The 20836-nt window shown below is 46.0% G+C and overlaps 1 protein-coding gene across 3 annotated transcripts in view; it reads right to left on the bottom strand.

Annotated features, from left to right (window-relative positions):
• The window catches only part of pxk (PX domain containing serine/threonine kinase like), a 40465-nt gene that overhangs the window by 19135 nt on the left and 494 nt on the right, over window positions 1-20836 (bottom strand). For all 3 annotated transcript variants that reach the window (XR_004414600.1, XM_033036621.1, XM_033036622.1), the window contains exons 2-10: window positions 11074-11124; window positions 9874-9921; window positions 8626-8812; window positions 6029-6106; window positions 4560-4633; window positions 3089-3163; window positions 1860-1964; window positions 744-845; window positions 461-622 (exon numbers count right to left, since the gene is read on the bottom strand). Coding sequence is in view for 2 of the 3 variants with exons in the window: in XM_033036621.1 (XP_032892512.1) it covers window positions 461-622; window positions 744-845; window positions 1860-1964; window positions 3089-3163; window positions 4560-4633; window positions 6029-6106; window positions 8626-8812; window positions 9874-9921; window positions 11074-11124 (882 nt within the window). In the remaining variant the exon portion in view is untranslated. The remainder of the gene's footprint in view (window positions 1-460; window positions 623-743; window positions 846-1859; window positions 1965-3088; window positions 3164-4559; window positions 4634-6028; window positions 6107-8625; window positions 8813-9873; window positions 9922-11073; window positions 11125-20836) is intronic.

Raw genomic sequence — 20836 nt, 5'->3', positions numbered from 1 at the left:
ACATCCACAGAAACATGAAGGGATTCTGAGACCAAACCTAAATCTTGGCACCCTGTAGCAACTTGGATTTGGACCTCTGCAAGATGCGAAAGAGGATCTAACTTTCAAAAGCAAAACACTATATTTTTACAATTAACCAGTGAAGAATAAAATGCATTCCCATTTCCATTTGTGATTGGTGCAAAAACGCTGTGGACAACAACCCAGTGGATGAACGGACACATAAATGGCCCGAGAGAAGTACGCAAGTTGCTAAACAAAGCACTTGTTCACGAGGGGGAGAGCCAAGGCTAACTAGACATGTAAAAATGCTCTCTTTTCATAACCCCAGACGGTATTAAAAACAGCAACAATTATCTCAACACAAGAGTAAGTTATTCAAAAGTAAGTTTTGATAAAAACGACAGCTTTAAAATAATGGAAGCAGCTTATTACACTGGTAAGGACATTGAATACTAACATTTATTTTCCTGGACTGCGTATAATAAGGCCTATAATAACTGGGTAACCCCAGGAATGAGTTTTCTATATCCAATAATTTACATGCATCACCATCAATCATCACATTGGAGGAGTGAAGATGTCCGTATGGAATTCTTTTTTCTTGAAGAAACTTCAAGACCTGAAATAAAAATCAAGCAGATCACGAAGGTTATGCTTCGAAATATAGGTAGAGATCAAGTACACTGAGTGAGAGTCGCTAGAAGGGGTAGGTTGACAGATACATGGATAACATCATTTACCTCCAGTATTTGTCGCCCAAACAATTTGATCTGCTGAAGATCAAGTCCTTGGCTTTTCTTGGGACTGCAGTATTTCTTCATAAAACAGTCTTTTGGTTTAGCCTTTGTGCAAAGTATATTTGACAGAATTATTGTTCATCAGTATTTCATCGTGTTTAGCAAAGCAGAAACTAAACTTTTTTTAAAAAAGCTAAATATAAACCAAAATAAAGGACAACAATATTATCAAAGTCCAGCTTCTATGACTGGAAACTCTTATAAAGAGCCATATAAAGAACCAAAAGTTTAAAACTGAAACATCTATATTTAAAGATTAAATGAAATATTTATTTGTAAAGGTGGGTAGACAAAAGTGCTGGAGAAACTCAGCGGGTGCAGCAGCATCTGTGGAGCGAAGGAAATAGGCAACGTTTCGGGCCGAAACGTTGCCTATTTCCTTCGCGCCATAGATGCTGCTGCACCCGCTGAGTTTCTCCAGCACTTTTGTCTACCTTTGATTTTCCAGCATCCGCAGTTCATTCTTAAACTATTTGTAAAGGTATGCAGTTTTTGAGTGTGGAATGTATTTAGCTTTGACAATTCATTGCCCAACTTGGAGATAACCAGCCTCGGTAGATCAAACCAATCAACTAATGATAAGTCCATGTTTAATAAAGAATTGCAGATGCTGGAAAAATCGACAAGTAGACAAAAATGCTGGAGAAACTCAAGGGGTGAGGCAGCATCTATGGAGCGAAGGAATAGGCGACGTTTCGGGTCGAGACCCTTCTTCAGACTCCATGTTTCTAATCTTAGTTGATCACTTTCCCATTTCATCCAAATACAATAACATCATGTTGCACTCAATGAAAACCAAGTGAGTTGTAATGTGGAGATAGACACAAATTGCTGGAGTAACTCAGCAGGACAGGCAACATCTCTGGATAGAAGGAATAGGTGACGTTTCGGGTTGAGACCCTTCTTCAGACTGTGATGTGGAGATGGTACACAGCAAGGTACATATTCTCCACTTTGAAAAGTTAATCATATTTCTGATTATTTATTACCAATTAGATTTTCAGCAAGCTCAGGTAATTAAATGCAGACAAGATCTAATATCCAGTTGATGGGACATACCTTGCAGATATAATCTCTCAGTGTTCCTTTGTCATTGTACATTCGAATGACGAGTCCAGAGGATTCACTAGCTGTGGCGAATGTGACAGGGTATATGTACGGGTGCTAGAGATTAAAACAGAGCAATCTTAGAGCAGGATTTACTTCATGTTGAATTAGAGGCTTACCTGCAGCTGTGAGGCAAGGGAAAGGGGAACCATGTACCTATTGCCCCAAAGATAACACTTTGACCTGTGCCGAATGAAGCCCCAAATCTCATCTTTACCTTCTATTAAAACATCCAACCTTGGCTATTGCTAAACAAGCCATTCAGCCCTTGTCCATGCCGACCAATTTGGAATATTGCCCTAGTCCCGGTTGCCTGCATTTGGCCCATAGCCCACTAAACCCTTCCTATCCACGTATCTATCCAAATGTCTGCAGCTTCATCTGGCAGCTCATTCCAGGTATGGACTACCCTCTGAGTGAACAAGTTGTTTCCCAAGTCCCTCTGAAATCTCTGCTCTCTCACCTTCCGCCTGGGGGCTCTAGTTTTAGAATCCTCTACCCTAGGCTAAATGAGTCACCATTTACTTTATCCATGCCTCTCATGATCTTGTCCATCTCAATAAGATCAACCCTCAACGTCCAGAGGGTGGTAGGGATCCGGAAGACACTGCCTAAAAGGAAAAGAGGGAGAAGCTCTCCTCACATGTAAACAGTACTTGGATGTCTACTTGAAGAGTCCTGCATTATCTGCAGGGACATGCACTTAATGCTCAGGGGAATACACGCTTTAACCCTTTAAGGGTTAAAGCGTGTATTCCCCTGAGCATTAAATGGCATTCTGTTAATTTTCTATGGATATAGTATAATATTTTCCAGTAAGTTAAGTTTAGTTTTGAGATACTGCCCGGAAAACAGCCCCTGCAGCCAACCGAATCCACACCAACCAATAGTTGTATCCTACACACTAGGGGAAATATACAGAAATCAATTAACCTACAAACCTGAACGTCTTAAGAATGTGGGAGGAAACTGGGGTTCCTGGAGAAAACCCAAGCGATCACAGGGAGAACGTACAAACCCCGTACAGACAGCAACTTAGTCAGGATCGAACCAGGTGCTGTAAGGCAGCAGCTCTACCACTGCACCACCTGGTGCCGCCCAAGTAGTCAGTAGTGTCTTACATTAGCTATAAAGCATCTAGAATAGTTCAAAACATTATAAGACTTTGGATAATTACTTACCGACCAAGAGGGTAAAAGCTTCATTGCTGACTGAAGGTCTTTATCGCACAGAAACATGTCAGGACCGAGATCCGCCTGTAAAACAAAGGTGGGTGCCACCAAATGAGTGTCAGCTCGTCGATAGGAGGACAGGCAAAGGACTCATCTCCACAGCTACAAACTGCCTCCAAAAATATTCTAGTGTTATTTGAACTGCTGTCTACAAAGTTCAATATCAATCGACAAAGGTTAAAAGTGCGTTTACTCAAGTATGAGCTGAGCTCTCATCCTCATAATTTGAGCACACTTACACTTTGTCAACTTCCCCGTTACAGGACTGCACGAACATTTCATGCAAACAGCCCGCGTCAGCTTGTTTTACCAGAGTAATCAGATTCAGATTCAGTTTCAATTTTAATCATAGCCCTGTCCCACTGTACGAGTTCATTCCAAGAGCTCACCCGAGTTTACAAAAAAATCAAACTTTGGTAAGCACGGAGAATGAACGTAGCGGGTACGTCGGAGCTCGGGGACGTCTCTTAGCGGCTCGTAACGCTAACGGCAGGTATTCAGGAAGACCCGCTAACGGCAGGTAAGCACGGGAAGACTCGTGAAGATTTTTCAACATGTTGAAAAATGTCCACGAGAGCCCCAAGTATCGACGAGTGGCCATTACCGTAAATCTCCGAGTTTGAATCAGGGCAAACTCGGGAGAGCTCTTGGAATGAACTCGTACAGTGGGACTGGGCTATTATGCTCTTTAACTGGAAGTGGGGCTGCTTACAACAACAAAAAACTGCTTCTAATAGTTCTTTAAATAAAATGCGAAGATGACAGATTATACAGAGTTCTATATCAGACCAATTCTAATTGATAAACGTGCACCACCAAACATCCGTCATTGACCTGGTAACCTAGTTAACGACTTATACAACCTCAGTCTGGTCATACTTCATCGCAGATCAGACAGAACTTGCAAAGGTTGGTTTTGATATTCAAGGAGAGTCAAAAGTGTTTGCTGGTCATATGTACCAAGGATGGAAGGATGAAATGCTGACTTGCTGCAGCTTGACAGACCCATAAACACAACATGGAACTCATGGATACATCAGAATCATGCCACAGGCAAGCAGCTAAACTTTTATTGGCGCACTCTGTAAAGTGTTGCTAACAAACCTAATATACTAGAGTACATGACCCTTCTGCATTGTATTTATGACTCTTTAGACAAAATGAGTTATACTGGTGAGCAATTAATAAAGCAGCAATAACGAGAGTCAGATTCATTCAGCACGGAAACAGGCCTTTTGGTCCAACATGTCCATGCCAACTGAGGTGCCCCATCTACACTAGTCCCACCTGCCTGCACTGGGCCCATGTCTCTTTAAACCTGCCCCATCCATCTCCCTGTATTTTAAATGTAGATGCAGCATCAACCTCAACTACCTCCACTGGCTGAATTATCTCAGACTATTTAACAATCAGGACTCACCCAGCTCAGTACTTGACGCTCCTTGGGCTGATCCTTGCTTTTTATTAAAAGATACCGTTTTCTAAATCTCCAACCTTAAAAAGGAAATATTTCAAATTTATCATTTTTGTAGCATCTAAAAAATATCCCACGTGGGGTCACTTTGTCCAAACACAAGTTCTTTAAAACTTCACCGTACAGTACCAACCTCAAACATGTGCCGGAATGTCAGCATCCTCTACAATTACATTCCCCCCTAACGTGAACTCTTTCAATCAGATCACTGATACTTAATCCAGGACACAACAAGGCACATAACCTTAGGCCAAAAATGATGTTATGTTTGGATGCATCAACATTTGTAAATGTGGTTTGACATTCACAAGCCATTACATGGCACGTTTTCAGAGAGGCTCCACTGAATCTGCACCAGGGGTGAGATGATCGACCTTACTGCATTCACAGCTAGAGGTGGGCTGTGATTCACACTTATTCACGATGCAGGCATGTTTTCCCCTCCTCTTGCACGCAGGGAGCTTTGCCGTTCGGCCCTGATGAATTCCTTAGTGCATACAGCACATCCAGGCTGGATTTCATTCATCGTCACTGAAATTCATGATGCAAGGGTTGCAGAATCAAATGGGTTCCTCGGAGTTGTGCAGGGGCACGGAGTTTCAGGTTCAAAGAAGGCATAATGGATACTGAAAGAGCCGTCTTCTCTCTTGTGGGGATAATCCATGACCCATGAACTAGGGCAGCTTGGGGCAACCCTTAAAACGTCACTAACATCTTACAGTTATCTGCTAAAAGTTGAGATCAACTTCAAATGGAGGAGGACTGGCCACAGTGATGAATGCTGTGGTGGATGTTTGTGTTACATTTTTATTGTGTTTTTGTGTGTCCTTTTTCATTGTACCGCTGCTGGCAAATTTATTTCACTTGCACTTTATGTGCAAGTGACGAATAAAACTGATTGTATTGTATTGAATGTAAATCATTGATCACCTTAATCGGCAAATTCACAGGCAGTACCTAAAGGTGCCACTGCATTCGTTTCCCCAATAACGCAGTGGGTCAGGCAGCATTTCTGGGGAATTTGTCCACTGTTGCTGCCAGACCTGCTGAGTTACTCCAGCATTTGTGCCTTGCTTTGTAACTGAGCATCTGCAGTTCCTTGTGCCGGCTATTTTACAGGTTCTATTCTTACACTGGCGTACTGCAACAGTGGGCAGCACAGCTGTATACAAGGTTGCTGTGTACAACTCGCTGGCATGCAACTCAACTCAGCGATATGACCAATCTTTGAATGCTCAACAGCAGCCCAACACACTGGCTCCCAGAGCTGCAGACTATCAGCCCTCTCAACATCAACTGAACGCTGACAACGTCCAGTCCGCCTTAAACAAGAGACGTGAAAATTACTCCAAATAACGTTCTGATAAACATGACTGTGAACAAACATGTGCACAAAGTTGGGCAGATTTACATACCCATTTCCTTTAGAGGTTCTACCACTTCCCAATTGGGCTCAGATCGGAAGAACATTGATACCTGCTGCAAGGCGATTTCTGTTTGGTGAGTTAAAAGAGGCAAAATCATGATATATGCATTCGGATTTTGTAACACTTAAAAACAAATTTGTGCCAAACTTATCAAGTATAACAAAAAAATGTTAAATAATTTACTCATTCTGGCATTGGTATATTATTGTACCAAACTACAGTGAAACATTTTGTTTGGGTTCTATACAATTAAATCATATACGAGTACAATGAAAAGAGAAAGATACCTGGTTCCACCAAGATGCAGTACAGCACACCACAGGAGATCCTTTTCCCCGTGGCTATCAATCTGTACAAATCCTCGCCCTTCTGTCGTGGGGTAGACTGAACCACCCCCCCCCTCGTCACTTTCATTTAATGTATCTTGTGTTTTATGACTGTTGGCAGATCAATTTCCCTCCTGGGATAAAGTTCTATCGTATCGTATCGAGTGCAGGATATAGTGTTACACCGTTGTAGTGTTCCAGTTACAGAAAGCGGGAATATTGGATATTGGATACAGTAACTAGCAATGATTATTACTTTAGTTTAGTTTAGAGATACAGCACGGAAACAGGCCCTACGGACCACCGAGTCAGCGCCGACCAGCGATCCCCACACACCAACACTATCCTATACCCACCAGGGACAATTATTTACATTTACCAAGCCAATTAACCTACATACCTGTACGTCTTTGGAGTGTAGGAGGAAACCGAAGATCTCGGAGAAAACCCACGCAGCTCACGGGGAGAACGTACAAACTCCGTGCAGACAGCACCCGTAGTCGGGATCAAACCCGTGTCTCTGGCGCTGCATTCGCTGTAAGGCAGCAACTCTACTGCTGCGCCACCATGACCTCCCTAACATCATAGTACATAGAACTTACATCATAGTACATCACTGATAAAGCTGCCATAGATTTGCCATTGATTATTCATCAATGAAAACTTAATGCTGGCTGGAATCCTGAAAGGAATCTCACAATTTATTATCACAATTGCATTTTGACACTCAACACTAATTTAACAATAAACCCATGTTTGATCTCAATCGTGCACTTAGAATGACCCCATCGCATCTACTGTTGTCATAGAGGCACGCGACCACAATTGACCAAAGTTCCTGCTTCCGATTCCCAACTAGAAGTTAGCGAATACAGGCAGGCGACATGACGATTTGCTCGGCTCAGTTCAAAAAGATAAAAACACTCAAAGTCCAACGGCAAATTTTAACAACTGCTACTTCAACAAGTTGGGTTTTTTTTTTAAAAAGGTACATGGAAACAGGCCCTTTCGCCCACCAAGTCCACCAAGTCGCCCGTTCACACTAGTTCTATGTTATCCCACTTTCTCATTCACTTCCTGTACACTAGGGGCAATTTACAGAGGGGCCCTTTAACATACAAACCCGCACGTCTTTGGGATGTGGGAGGAAACCAGAGCACCCGGAGGGATCCTACGTGGTCGCAGGGAGAACATGTGAACTCCACACAGACAGCAGCCAAGATCAGGATCAGACCTGGGTCTCTGGCACTGTGAGGCAGCAGCACTACCAGCTGCACGACTGTGTCTCTGGATGATCACTGACATTTGCTGAACAGAGACAGTATTCTGTTTGTCCTTGGCTGCTCTGACAGCGTTGCCCAAACACACAAATCCACCACAAAGCTCAAGAGAAGATGATGCCGGGAACAACAACACATGCCGGCTCCCCTCCCCTTTAACATTGTGCAGATATACTGTTGGCCTTGCAAGCAATGTCTGTATTCCAAACATATGTTTTCATTTTAAAATTTGTTTGCCACTCTTTGGCAAATGAACAATATTTATATTGTTGATATTGTAGGAAGGATATGTAGGCTTTGGTGAGGATGTAGAAGAGTTTTACCAGAAGGCTGCCTGAGTTAGAAGCCATTAGCTCGAAGACGTTGGACACTTGGATTGTTTTCTCTGTAGCGTCACAGGCGGAGGAGAGACCCAATAGAAATATATACAATTATGAGAGACATAGATACCGTTGACAGTCAGAACCTTTTTCTCAGGGTGGAAATGTCAAAGACTAGAAGGCATGGCTTTAAGGCGAGAGGGGCAAAGTTTAAAGGAGATGTGCGCCCTTTCACACAGAGGGTGGTGGAGTCCTGGAACACGCTGCCAAGGATGGTGATGGAGGCAGATACGATTGTGACATTTAAGAGACTTTTGGATAGATTCATTGATATGCAGGGAAGAGGGAAATGGATTACGTGCAGGCAGAGATTAGCTTAACTTGGCATCATGTTCAATACGGACAATGTGGGCCAAAGGGCCAGTTCCCGTGCTGTACTATGCTCCATGTATATTTATAACGGTCATAGTTTTACATGTAGATAAAGGTGTAAGAAAAGACGTAGTGACTGTTTTGTTTTTAAATATAGCTTTGTGTATTTTGAAAGTTTTACTTCAAGTCAGAAACTATTTAAGTGCCTGGAGTATGTACGTTTGAAATGGAATGCAATTAAACAACCAAAACATGGCAATGCACACGTCTGCTTCGGAGGTACTGACCAGTGTAGTTGGAAGAGTAGTTGGTAGGATCGAGGAATTTTTTAACCAGCTCACAGCTGGATAGCACGTGTTGTGTTATGATGAAGTTCAGGTAATTCTGAAGTCCCTTCTGCCTTTCTGCAATGAACTCCCGATCCATATTTCCAATTAGCTTTTTGGGAGGTAGAGGTAGGATCAGGCCTGAGATCTGCAATAAACATTCATAATGTTTAGAGATACAGCATGGAAACAGGCCCTTCGGCCCACCAAGTCCACACCAACCATCGATCACCCATTCACGCCAGTTCTACCTTATCCCACATTCAGTCCACTCCCTACACATTAGGGAGAACTTTACAGAAGCCAATTATCCTGCAACCCCGCACAACTTCAGGATGCTGGAGGAAGCCAAAGCACCCAGAGGAAACTCATGCAGTCACAGGGAGAACGTGCAAAACTAAGCACAGACAGCACCCAAGGTCAGGATCAAACCAGTGTCTGGCATTGTGAGGCAGCAGCTTTATCAGCTGTCCTTAAATGCCTAGACAAACTTATTGATCTAACATGATTCTAAGTTTCTTTTTAAATAATAAATTAATCCAACTTGCTCTATACATCTCAACAGCTCAAATGTTTACAGAAGTCTGAAATATGTTAAGCCATTGTTAGGGCTGTAATGAATGACATGCCCATACAAGTATTTCAGTTATCAAGATTTATGATTACCAAAACAATACATAACATCTTGCCTTAGAACTAAATCCGTGAAAGAATGGCAACAAAAATGCTAAGCATCAGGCTAGCTACATGTATTTTAAAACCAGCTTACAATCCACTATTTGCAAACTAGTAGCTTAATAAAATAATTTGAAAAGCATTGGATCCTAGTTTGGAATGCTACTGGTTTGGCTTTATATATCTGATGAACTAACTGTTCTGACTGCTACGTATTATGTCAGTCTTAAATTTATACAAAAACAATTAATGTTTGAAAATGTATTTCATCCTTAAGAGAAAACAAGACTTTAAATTTCAACCCGTAAAGTAATATTAATTCTTTACAATTTCAAGATAAATAGTGCAACATGTACAACATTTCAGAACCTCACTTAACAAATAAAAATACAACTATTCAAAGGGAGTTATTTCCATAATCTCACAAAATTTGCATTTGGAATATATTTTAAGGAAAGGAATTTCACTTTGAAAAAATCATGATGACATATCTTCTATGTACATAAAAATAAATGCAACATAGATAATAAATACCTGTAAATTACTATTCAGGATGTCAAAGTCACTGTATCTTCTGATAATCTGCAAGCAAACAAAATATAAAATAACATACTGTTTTTGGCCTTTGCCTTAACAATCTTCAGTGAGATTGCAGGAAAATATTTAGAGTAATACTTAAACCAGAAAGTGTAAGGTATAGTCAATAGTCAATTTTATTCGTTACATACACCCGAAGGTGCAGTGAAATGAATTTGCCAGCAGTGGTACAATGTAAAAAATCCACACAATACGCAATAAGATTTAACACAAACATCCACCACAGCATTCTTCACTGTGGTGGAAGGCACAAAGTTCAGTCAGTCCTCCTCCTTGTTCACCCGTGGTCAGGGCCATAAAACATTTAACAACATATAACAACATTTAAAAGGCATTTGGACAGTTGTATGGAAAGGTTGAGGGAAATGGGCCAACCATGGGCAGGTGGGACTAGTGTAGATGGGGCATCGTGGTTTAGGTTTACCATTGTCACATGTACTAAAGTAGAGCTTTGCTTTGCACGCTGTCCAAATAAGTCATAAAATACTATACATAAATACAATCGGCAAACTCAAATACAATAGGTAAATGGGAAGAATCAAAGTACAGACTATAGAACTTCTTCAAAGTAGACATACTTTGAGGAGATTTTGCAGTGGAGTGGGCGAAATGTTTTAGTAAGAACTGCAGATGCTGGTAAAATCAAAGTCAGACACAAAAAGCTGGAGAAACTCAGCGGGTGAGGCAGCATCTATAGAGAGAAGGAATTGGCGACCTTCCTTCTCTCCATAGTTGCTGCCTCACCCGCTGCGTTTCTCCAGCATTTTGTGTCTACCTGCAGAATATAGAAGAATGGTCCGGACCCAAAACTTTCTCGAGAGATGCTACCTGACCCACTGAGTTACTCCAGCACTTTGTGTCTATTCTCATAAACCAGCATCTGCAGTTCCTTGTTTCTGCATAGAAATATAGTTTTCAGCATTGTAACGCACCAGTTCCATGATAAAGTCAAATGTCCACATTGCGGTAGAGGTGAATTGGACAGTACCCTAGCTTGTGGAAGGTCCCTTCAGAAGCCTGATAACAGAGGGGAAAAGGCTGTTCCTGAGTTTGGTGGTGTCTGGTTTTTGGAGAGTTCATACATTCAACAGATAATTTTTTTTTTTAAATCATAGTAATTGATTTCATACGACGTACCTGCCAACTATTTTCTGCTGAAACTCCACGTTGTACACGAATGATATATTCCTGTAAAAGTACAAGCATGCAAGGTAAAAATAGGGCACACTTCAAGTACAACAAAAACTGCTGGACATCTGAAATGCAGATGAAATGGTGGATTAAAGGTCTCTCTCCCACAATGTTAATTGTCCTGAGTCTTGAAGCATCATCTTCTGGTCCAGAATCTGGTTTGTGGAATTGCACCGCCATGGATATCAGGGACAGTTATTCTCACTTCTCATGGAAATGTGGGTAGCTACCCGTGGCATCAAGGCAGCGTTTGATGGAGCGCGGTATCAAAAAGACCTGGCTAAAGTGGAGCAATGGTAATCAGGAGGCAATCACTGTGCTGGTTGGAATCATATCTAATATGGAGATGGAGGAGGTGGTTGGACACCAATCATCTCAGCCACGCAACATCTCTGCAGGATCTGATATCAAGAAGATAGGGGCATTGGCTCTCTGCACAAGGTGGATGTCGACAGGAGCAGAGGATCCCTTTCTGGTTATTGAGAGGTGTTTGCTCGGTCCTTGACAGAGATCTTTGCTTTCACTTCAGCCACAGAGGACAGGAGAATGGCCAAAGTTGTTCCTCCGTTTAAGAACATAGAAACATAGAAAATAGGTGCAGGAGTAGGCCATTCGGCCCTTCGAGCCTGCACCGCCATTCAATATGATCATGGCTGATCATCCAACTCAGTATCCTGTACCTCAATGAACTGGCCTCAACTACCTTCTGTGGCAGAGAATTCCAGAGATACACCACTCTCTGTGTGAAAAATGTTTTCCTTATCTCGGTCCTAAAAGATTTCCCCCTTATCCTTAAACTGTGACCCCTTGTTCTGGACATCCCCAACATCGTGGAGCAAGGAGCAGTGGTCCTTGTTCTGGACTTCCCCAACATCGTGGAACAGTGGAGACAAACCAGAAAAGTATAGTTGAATGTGTGGAAAGGCACGTCAAAGTCCACAAAGTCCAACAGCTTTGCGGAGATTCCCACTTCTATGTTGCACCCGACATCGAGTCAAGAGTGTTTTGTTGTCATATGCAGACGACAGGGCAAAGACATTCTTACTTGCAGCAGCATAACAGGCCTGTACCACAGTGCACACAGATAACATAACAAACAAGAACAATGGATTCAAATCCCAATACCAATGCAAAAAGCCCAAAAGCCTTAGTCCAACCATGACAGCTCACAATTAATAGTTTAGTTGGTGTTTTGTAGTGTTCAAGAGCCTGACGGTTATTGGGAAGGTGTTCCTGAATCTGGAGGTCACCGTTTTGGACTCCTGTACCTTCTTCCCGATGGCAGAGGTGAAATGAGAGGGCCAGGATGGTGTGGGTCTTATGACATCTCCTATAGATCCCTTGCGATGGTGGGGAGGTCAGTACCTGTGATGGACTGACCGGGCAATGTCCACCACTTTTTGCAATCTCCTTCGTTCCTGGACGTTTGTGCAGTTTTGGTCTCCTGATTTGAGGAAGGACATTCTTCCTATTGAGGGGGTGCAGCGTAGGTTCACAAGGTTAATTCCCGGGATGGTGGGACTGTCATATGATGAAAGAATGGAGCGACTGGGCTTGTAGTCATTGTATTTAGAAGGATGAGAGGGGATCTTATAGAAACATATAACATTATTAAGGGATTGGACACACTAGATGCAGGAAACATGTTCCCAATGTTGGGGTAGTCCAGAACCAGGGGCCACAGTTTAAGAATAAGGGGTAGGCCATTTAGTACTGAGATGAGGAAACATTTTTTCACACAGATAGTTGTGAATTTGTGGATGTCTCTGCCTCAGAAGGCAGTGGAGGCTGATTCATTGGATGCATTCAAAAGAGAGTTAGATGGAGCTCTTAGGGCTAGCGGAATCAAGGGATATGGGGAGAAGGCAGGAACGGGGTACTGATTGTGGATGATCAGTCATGATCACATTGAATGGTGGTGCTGGCTCAAAGGGCCGAATGGCCTACTCCTGCACCTATTGTCTATGTATCTATGTAGGTATTATTTGCTTAAGTCTTTAAATGCTTTGATAGTCTCTCTCTGTACACTTTGGATTTTGCACTATGCACTCATTTACTTAGAATAGCCGATAATTGATTGCATATTTATTTTTGCTGTTGTTGCATCTAATGAGCGTTCACAGCTGCAGCAAGCACAAACTTCATTGTTCCAATTTATATCCGGTGCATATGACAAATAATCACACTTGATCTCGCTTCAAAACATCAAAAACAATAAAATTTCAGAATTGAATTGAAGTGTAAGATACAGCAACTGAAACAGGCCCTGCGGCCCACAGAGTCTATGCCGACCGTCGCTCATCCATTTACATGAGTTCAATGTTATCACCCTTTTACATCCACTCCCTGCACACCATGGGGAATTTATGGAGGGTGAATTAACCTACAAACCTGCAGATCTTTGGGACGTGGGAGGAAACCGGAGTGGTCACCCCATGTGATCACAGGGAGAACATTCAAACTTCACAGACAGCACCCGACATCAGGATCAAACCCGGGTTTAGTTTAGTTTAGAGATACAGCGCGGAAACAGGCCCTTCGGCCAACCGAGTCCACGCCGACCAGCGATCTCCACACATTAACACTATCCTACACGCACTAGGGACAATTTACACATACACCAAGCCAATTAACCTACAAACCTGTACGTCTTTGGAATGTGGGGGGGAAACCAAAGATCTTGGAGCAAACCCACTAGAGGAGGTAGTTGAGGCAGGTACTTTAACAAGTACGTGGATGGGAAATGTTTAGAGAGAAAAGTTTGGGTCAAATGTGACTAGCTTAGATGGACATCTTGGTCAGCATGGATAAGTTTGGCTGAAGGGCCTATTTCCGTGCTGTATGACTATGACATAGTCTGGCCATTATTTGGTACTATTTACTGATCTAAATTGGCAGGTAAGAGAGGGATCTTGAGAAAACACAGAATGGCAGATGAGTTAAATCCATGCAGCAAATTAAGAGAAAGTGTAGCTGGAACTGATTTAGGATAGCAAAACCTTCCATCAGAACAGTTTCACGCGAGGGAACTACGGCTTGATTTCCAGAACAAGGGGTCACAGTTTAAGAATAAAGGGGAAATCTTTTAGGACCTAGATGAGGAAAACTTTTTTCACACAGAGAGTGGTGAATCTGTGGAATTCTCTCCCGCAGAAGGTAGTTGAGGCCAGTTCATTGGCTATATTTAAGAGGGAGTTAGATGTGGCCCTTGTGGCTAAAGGGATCAGGGGGTATGGAGAGAAGGCAGGTACAGGATACTGAGTTGGATGATCAGCCATGATCATATTGAATGGCGGTGCAGGCTCGAAGGGCCGAATGGCCTACTCCTGCACCTATTTTCTATGTTTCTATGTTTACTCCCAGTAATCTCCAGATTCGCTCATTATGCAATAATGAAACTAAACCTGGAGAACTGCAGATGCTGGTTTACAAAAAAGATTGACAAAGTGATGGTGTAACTCAGCGGATCAGGCGGCATTCCCTGGAGAACATGGAATCAATGCAACGAAGGCAACGTTTCGGGTCAGGACCTTTCTTCAGACTAAACCCATCAGTGAGTCTGAGCAACACACAGCAAAGTCTGTAAACAATAGCTGAAAAGAGGAAGCCTCCTCTTAAACAGTTACTAACTGAATAATTCGGAAACTCGTAGAACCGACGAGGAATTCTTCAATCAATTCATAAAAAGAGTACATTAATAGATGGAACTGAAACATGCCTCTAGCAAGTGTTTAAATTAAATTTCTTTCCAGCATATTCTTTCCAATGTGTGTTCTTGAAAACAGAAGTGATTCAAAACTTTCTAAATATGATAGTGGCATTTAAGAGACTTTTAGATAGGCTGATGGATTTGTAGGCAATGGAAGGATATGGATTATGTGTAAGCAGATATGTGTAGGTCTTGGCATCATGTTGGGCACAGTCATTGTGGGCCGAAGGGCCTGTTCCTGTGCCGGTCTATGTTCTATCCACCAAATGAATCAAATAATAAACAAATTTCAACAAGTTACAACTGAGACATAGCCAGAATTGTTACAAGAAATACAAGAGTCAATGCGTATTTATAAGGCGGAAGTTGACAGATTCTTGATTAGTAATGGTGTCAGGGGTTATGGGGAGAAGGCAGGAGAATGGGGTTGAGAGGGAAAGATAGATCAGTCAGTTAGGCCGAATGGCCTAATATTGCTCCTAGAACATATGAGTTGGTTGTTTGCTATCAGTCAGCCATAAGTTCTGTAAAATAATTCATTAAAAACATTAGGGCATAAACATATTAAAAAATGTTCCCAAATGCGCTGCCAATGGAAAGACATTTGTTTAAAATGTTGAATAAGGTTCACAACTGTAGGATCTACAAAAACCTGCTTCAAAATATCTGTTGGCATTAATCAAGCCAAGTGGGTTGCACAGTGGTGCAGCAGATAGAGCCGCTGCCTCACAGAACCAGAGACAGGTGTTCGATCCCGACCTCGGGTGCTGTCTGTCTGGAGTTTGCAAGTTTTCCCTGTGATCGTGCGAGTTTCCTCCGGTTTCCTCCCACATCCCAAAGACTTGCGGGTTTGTAGGTTAATTGGCCCTCTGTAAATTGCCCCTAGTGTGTAGGGAGTAGATGAGAAAGTGAGATGACATAGAACTAGAGTGAACAGGCAATCGCTGGTCAGCATGGACTCGGTGGACCGGTTTCATGCTGTATTTCTAAACTAAACTTAAATTCCTAAGGAATTCATAGCCAAGTACTTAATCTTTATCAAAGCCTCTATAATTCTAATTTCAAGCCTTCAAAATTCAGACTGGAAGGAGGGAAGAGGCCAGTCCACTGCCAGAGACACAAGCTCATGCCTGCAATTTAGTATGGTAACATTGGCAGAAGTTGGCTTCTACACAGCCCAACAAACCCAGCTTCTAATCCCGCCACATGCCCTCATGATTATCTCAGTGCAACATCAACAACTGGCTTAAAGCTTAAACCATCCCACTTCTGCTGTAATGCGATAGCTGTGTTCCAAAAATCCTTGTGTTATAGAAAATCGCATTACACCCACAGTTATGTCAGAGGGGCAAAGGTGGGTAGGGACTAGAGAATTTCAGACTAAAAAAAAGTGTTATTTCCCCCCAACCCCTAGAATATTCAACAGTAAGGTATTAGAAAGGCATTTTTGGTACCACAAGCTAAAATGCTAAAGGCTGCAAGTTACATTGCTTAATAGACTCATATTGTACAATTGTCAACATTGTCCATTTCACTTTGCATCCACTCCCTCCACACTAGGGGCAATTTACAGAGACCAATCAATCCACGCTTTTTGGATGTGGGAGGAAATCAGAGGAAACCCACGTGGTCACGGGGAGAACATGTAAACTCCACACTGACAGCACCCAAAGTCAGGATCAAACCCTCTGGTGCTGTGGTGCTGTGAGGCAGTGGCTCTACCAGCTGTGACAGCCTTAATTTGTGTTGTAGGTATGTGCATATTGGCAGAACACCCTGCACTAAACTCAGTTGCTGGTGGAATCAGTGACTAAGTTGTCGTTTCTAGTTTTGTTTTACTGTGACATGCTTTATTTCACTTTCATTTCTGCAGTATAATTATTTCTCATCTTGAGTGCGAGAGGAAATGCTGTATCATCAAATGTCACAATCAAAGCATCAAGCCTCTTTGAAAATTATGTTGCAGGATATTACAGAACTAACCTGCTTTTGTGACAAACTAATTAGAATCAAAGTATCACAAAACAACAAAGTAATTAAGTACAACAGTCATAGCTAATTTATCATTTCAACATTTGATGCCTAGATTTCGACTAGCTGTTCACACTAGTTCTATGTTATCCCACTTTCTCATCCCCTCCCTTCACACTAGGAACAATTTGCAGAGGCCAATTAACCTACAAACCTGAACGTCTTTGGAACGTGGGAGGAAACCGGAGCACCCAGACGAAACACACGCGGTCACAGGGAGGATGTGCAAACTCCACACAGACAGTACCCCAGGTCAGGATCAAACCCGGGTCACTGGCACCACGCTGCACCATTGTGCCTCTGGATAGAGTAGGCAGAAATACTATGTGTGACAATCAGTGCAACTAAAGGGAAGTGATCCTGACCCAGACGACAGAGGGGAATCAGTGGGAGAAAGTGTACTCAGCAATGTCAAAGGGTGCAATAAAGTCAGCAGAATTAAGATCAATTGTGCAACTCGCCCACAGAGATTGTTATTTATGGATACACATAAAACTGCAGATGCTGCAAATAGGAGCAAAATACAAAATGCTAGAACTCAGCGGGTCAGGTAGCACCTGGGGAGGGGATGGACAGGCGACAAATCGAATATAGGAGCAAACAGTTGTACAGGGCCCTAGTGAGACCACACCTGGAGTATTGTGTCCAGTTTTGGTCCCTTCATTTGAGGAAGGACATTCTTGTCATTGAGGGAGTGCAGCGTAGGTTTACAAGGTTAATTCCCGGGTTGGCGGGACTGTCATATGCTGAGAATGGAGCGGCTGGGCTTGTACACTCTGGAGTTTAGAAGGATGAGAGGGTATTTCATTGAAACATATAAGATTGTTAAGGGCTTGGACACACTAGAGGCAGGAAACATGTTCCCGATGTTGGGGGAGTCCAGAACCAGGGGCCACAGTTTAAGAATAAGGGGTAAGCCATTTAGAACGGAGACGAGGAAACACTTTTTCTCACAGTTAGTGGCGAGTCTGTGGAATTATCTGCCTCAGAGGGCGGTGGAGGCAGGTTCTCTGGATGCTTTCAAGAGAGAGCTAGATAGGGCTCTTAAAAATAGCGGAGTCAGGGGATATGGGGAGAAGGCAGGAACGGGGTACTGATTGTGGATGATCAGCCATGATCACATTGAATGGCGGTGCTGGCTCGAAGGGCCAAATGGCCTACTCCTGCACCTATTGTCTATTGACATTTTGAGTTAGGACCTTTTTGACTGACCCGCTGAGTTCCTCCAGTACTTGTTTTTTTTTTAAATCCCATATCTGTAAGGGATATAACTTGTGCAGGTAGCCAAATGGGCAGAGATTCATAACACCAGAGGGTTCATGATTTGTTTTGGTTTGGGACCCTTCTTCACACTGACCTCTTCCATCTGAAGAAGGATCCTGATTCAAAACATCGCCTGCCCACTCCCTCCTCAGATATATGTCCTGCTGAGGTCCTCCAGCACCTTTTGTTTTGATGTTATTTATGACTTTGTTTAGGGCAATCTGAGGCCCAAAAAAATTTTAAACGCCACCCCAAATGTGTAATTTTAAATTATACATATATTAAATTCATTTGCTAAAAGACATCATGGCTGGTTGCTAGACTTTGACCATACCAACAACTTTAAATATCTACTTTTAGGCAAATGAGAGCTATAAGTACAATAGAGTAAACACATATCTGACATTATTATATCCCAGGATATAAAGGAAGGAATAAGATAGGCTAAACTGCAAATGTCAACATAGTTTTGTGATGTTGCAACCGTTTTGAGGTTGAGGCATGGAGCAATCTAACGATGGGGCAATAGTTGATGGGAAACACAGTAATCCAGTGGTGGGGCAATTGGTCACGAGTTCATAAGTGATAGGAGGAGAATTAGGCCATTCGGCCCATCAATTCTATTATGGCTGATCATTCTCTCCTTCCTAACCCCATTCGCCTGCCTTCTCCCCACAACCCCTGAATTAATCAAGAATATATCTATCTCTGCCTTAAAAATATCCACTGACTTGACCTCCGCAGCCTTCTGTGGCAATGAATTCCACAGATTCACCACCCTGGGGAACACAATGATCCAGAGATGGGGGGGTGATAGTTGATGATGGGGGGGGGCACACAGTAATCCAGAGATGCGGCAATTCTTGATGGGGAACACTGTGATGGGCAGGGATGGGGCAATTGTTTGGGGCTGGGGGAACACTGTGTGCAGTGATGGGGGGGCAATTATTCATGGGGCTGGGGGAACACTGTTTAGGGCGGGAACACTGTTTGGGGTTGGGGGAACACAGTGCAGTGATGGGGGGCAATTGTTCATGGGGCTGGGGGAAGGCGGGATAGTTTGGTGCAGCAGTTGCTGGGATGTGAGAGAGGTTCGCAGATGATTGAACTGCTCCATCCCCAGAGACCCATCCCGCTCGGCCCGGCAGTGACAGCACCCCCTCCCCCCTACCCCCACGGGGACCCGGGCCCTCTCTCTCCCCCCCCCCCCACCCCCACACCGGGCCCTCTCTTCCCCCCCCCCCCACCCCCACACTGGGCCCTCTCCCCCCCCCACACCTGCCCCCCCCCCCACACCGGCCCTCTCTCCCCCCCCACACCGGGCCCGCTCTCCCCCCCACACCGGCCCCCTCTCCCCCCCACACCGGGCCCTCTCATTCTCCCCCCCCCACACCGGGCCCCCTCTCCCCCCCACACCGGCCCTCTCTCCCCCCCCCCCACACCGGGCCCCCTCAACCCCCCCACCGTGCCCTCTCTCCCCCCCCCCACACCGGGCCCCCTCTCCCCCCCCACACCGTGCCCTCTCTCCCCCCCCCCCACCCCGGGCCCTCTCCCCCCCACACCGGGCCCCCTCTCCCCCCCACCCCGGGCCCCCTCTCCCCCCCCCACAACCGGGCCCTCTCTCCCCCCCCCCCACACCGGGCCCTCTCCCCCCCCACACCGGGCCCCCCTCTATCACCCCCCCACACCGGGGCCCCCTCTCCCCCCCCCACAACCGGCCCTCTCTCCCCCCCCCCCCACCCCCCCCCCCCCCCCCCCCCCCCACCACCCCCCCCCCCCCCCCCCCCCCCCCCGCCCCCCCCCCCCCCCCCCCCCCCCCCCCCCACCCCCCCCCCCATCCCCCCCCCCCCCCCCCTCCCCCCCCCCCCCCCCCCCCCCCCCCCCCCCCCCCCCCCCCCCCCCCCCCCCCCCCCCCCCCCCCCCCCCCCCCCCCCCCCCCCCCCCCCCCCCCCCCCCCCCCCCCCCCCCCCCCCCCCCCCCCCCCCCCCCCCCCCCCCCCCCCCCCCCCCCCCCCCCCCCCCCCCCCCCCCCCCCCCTCCCCCCCCCCACCCCCCCCCCCTCCCCCCCCCCCTCCCCCCCCCCCCCCCCCCCCCCCCCCCCCCACCCCCCCCCCCCCCCCCCCCCCCCCACCCCCCCCCCCCCCCCCCCCCCCCCCCCCCCCCCCCCCCCCCCCCCCCCCCCCCCCCCCCCCCCCCCCCCCCCCCCCCCCCCCCCCCCCCCCCCCCCCCCCCCCCCCCCCCAACACCGGGCCCCGCTCTCCCCCCCCACAACCTGGCCCTCTCTCCCCCCCCCCCACCCGGGCCCCCTCCTCCCCCCCCACACCGGGCCCCCTCCTCCCCCCCCCCCCCCACACCCCACAACCGGGCCCCCTCTCCCCCCCCCCCCACACCGGGCCCCCTCTCCCCCCACACCGGGCCCTCTCTCCCCCCCCCCCCCACACACCGGGGCCCCCTCTCCCCCCCCCCCCCCACACCCCACACCGGCCCCCTCTCCCCCCCCCCCACAACCGTGGCCCCTCTCCCCCCACAAAGCCTGGCCCCTCTCCGCCCCTCTCCACCCCCCCCCACAAGCCGGGCCCCCTACTCCCCCCACCGCCCACACCGGGCCCCCTCTCCCCTCCCCCACCGGGGCCTCTCTCACCCCCCCCCGCGCCACGTCATCTGGCAACCACAAAACCCTCTCCCCCCATCGCACCGGGCCCTCTCT

This window comes from Amblyraja radiata, chromosome 18 (genome assembly GCF_010909765.2).
Source record: "Amblyraja radiata isolate CabotCenter1 chromosome 18, sAmbRad1.1.pri, whole genome shotgun sequence".
Taxonomy (NCBI): Eukaryota; Metazoa; Chordata; class Chondrichthyes; order Rajiformes; family Rajidae; genus Amblyraja; species Amblyraja radiata.
This window is presented reverse-complemented; position numbering and strand designations above follow the sequence as displayed.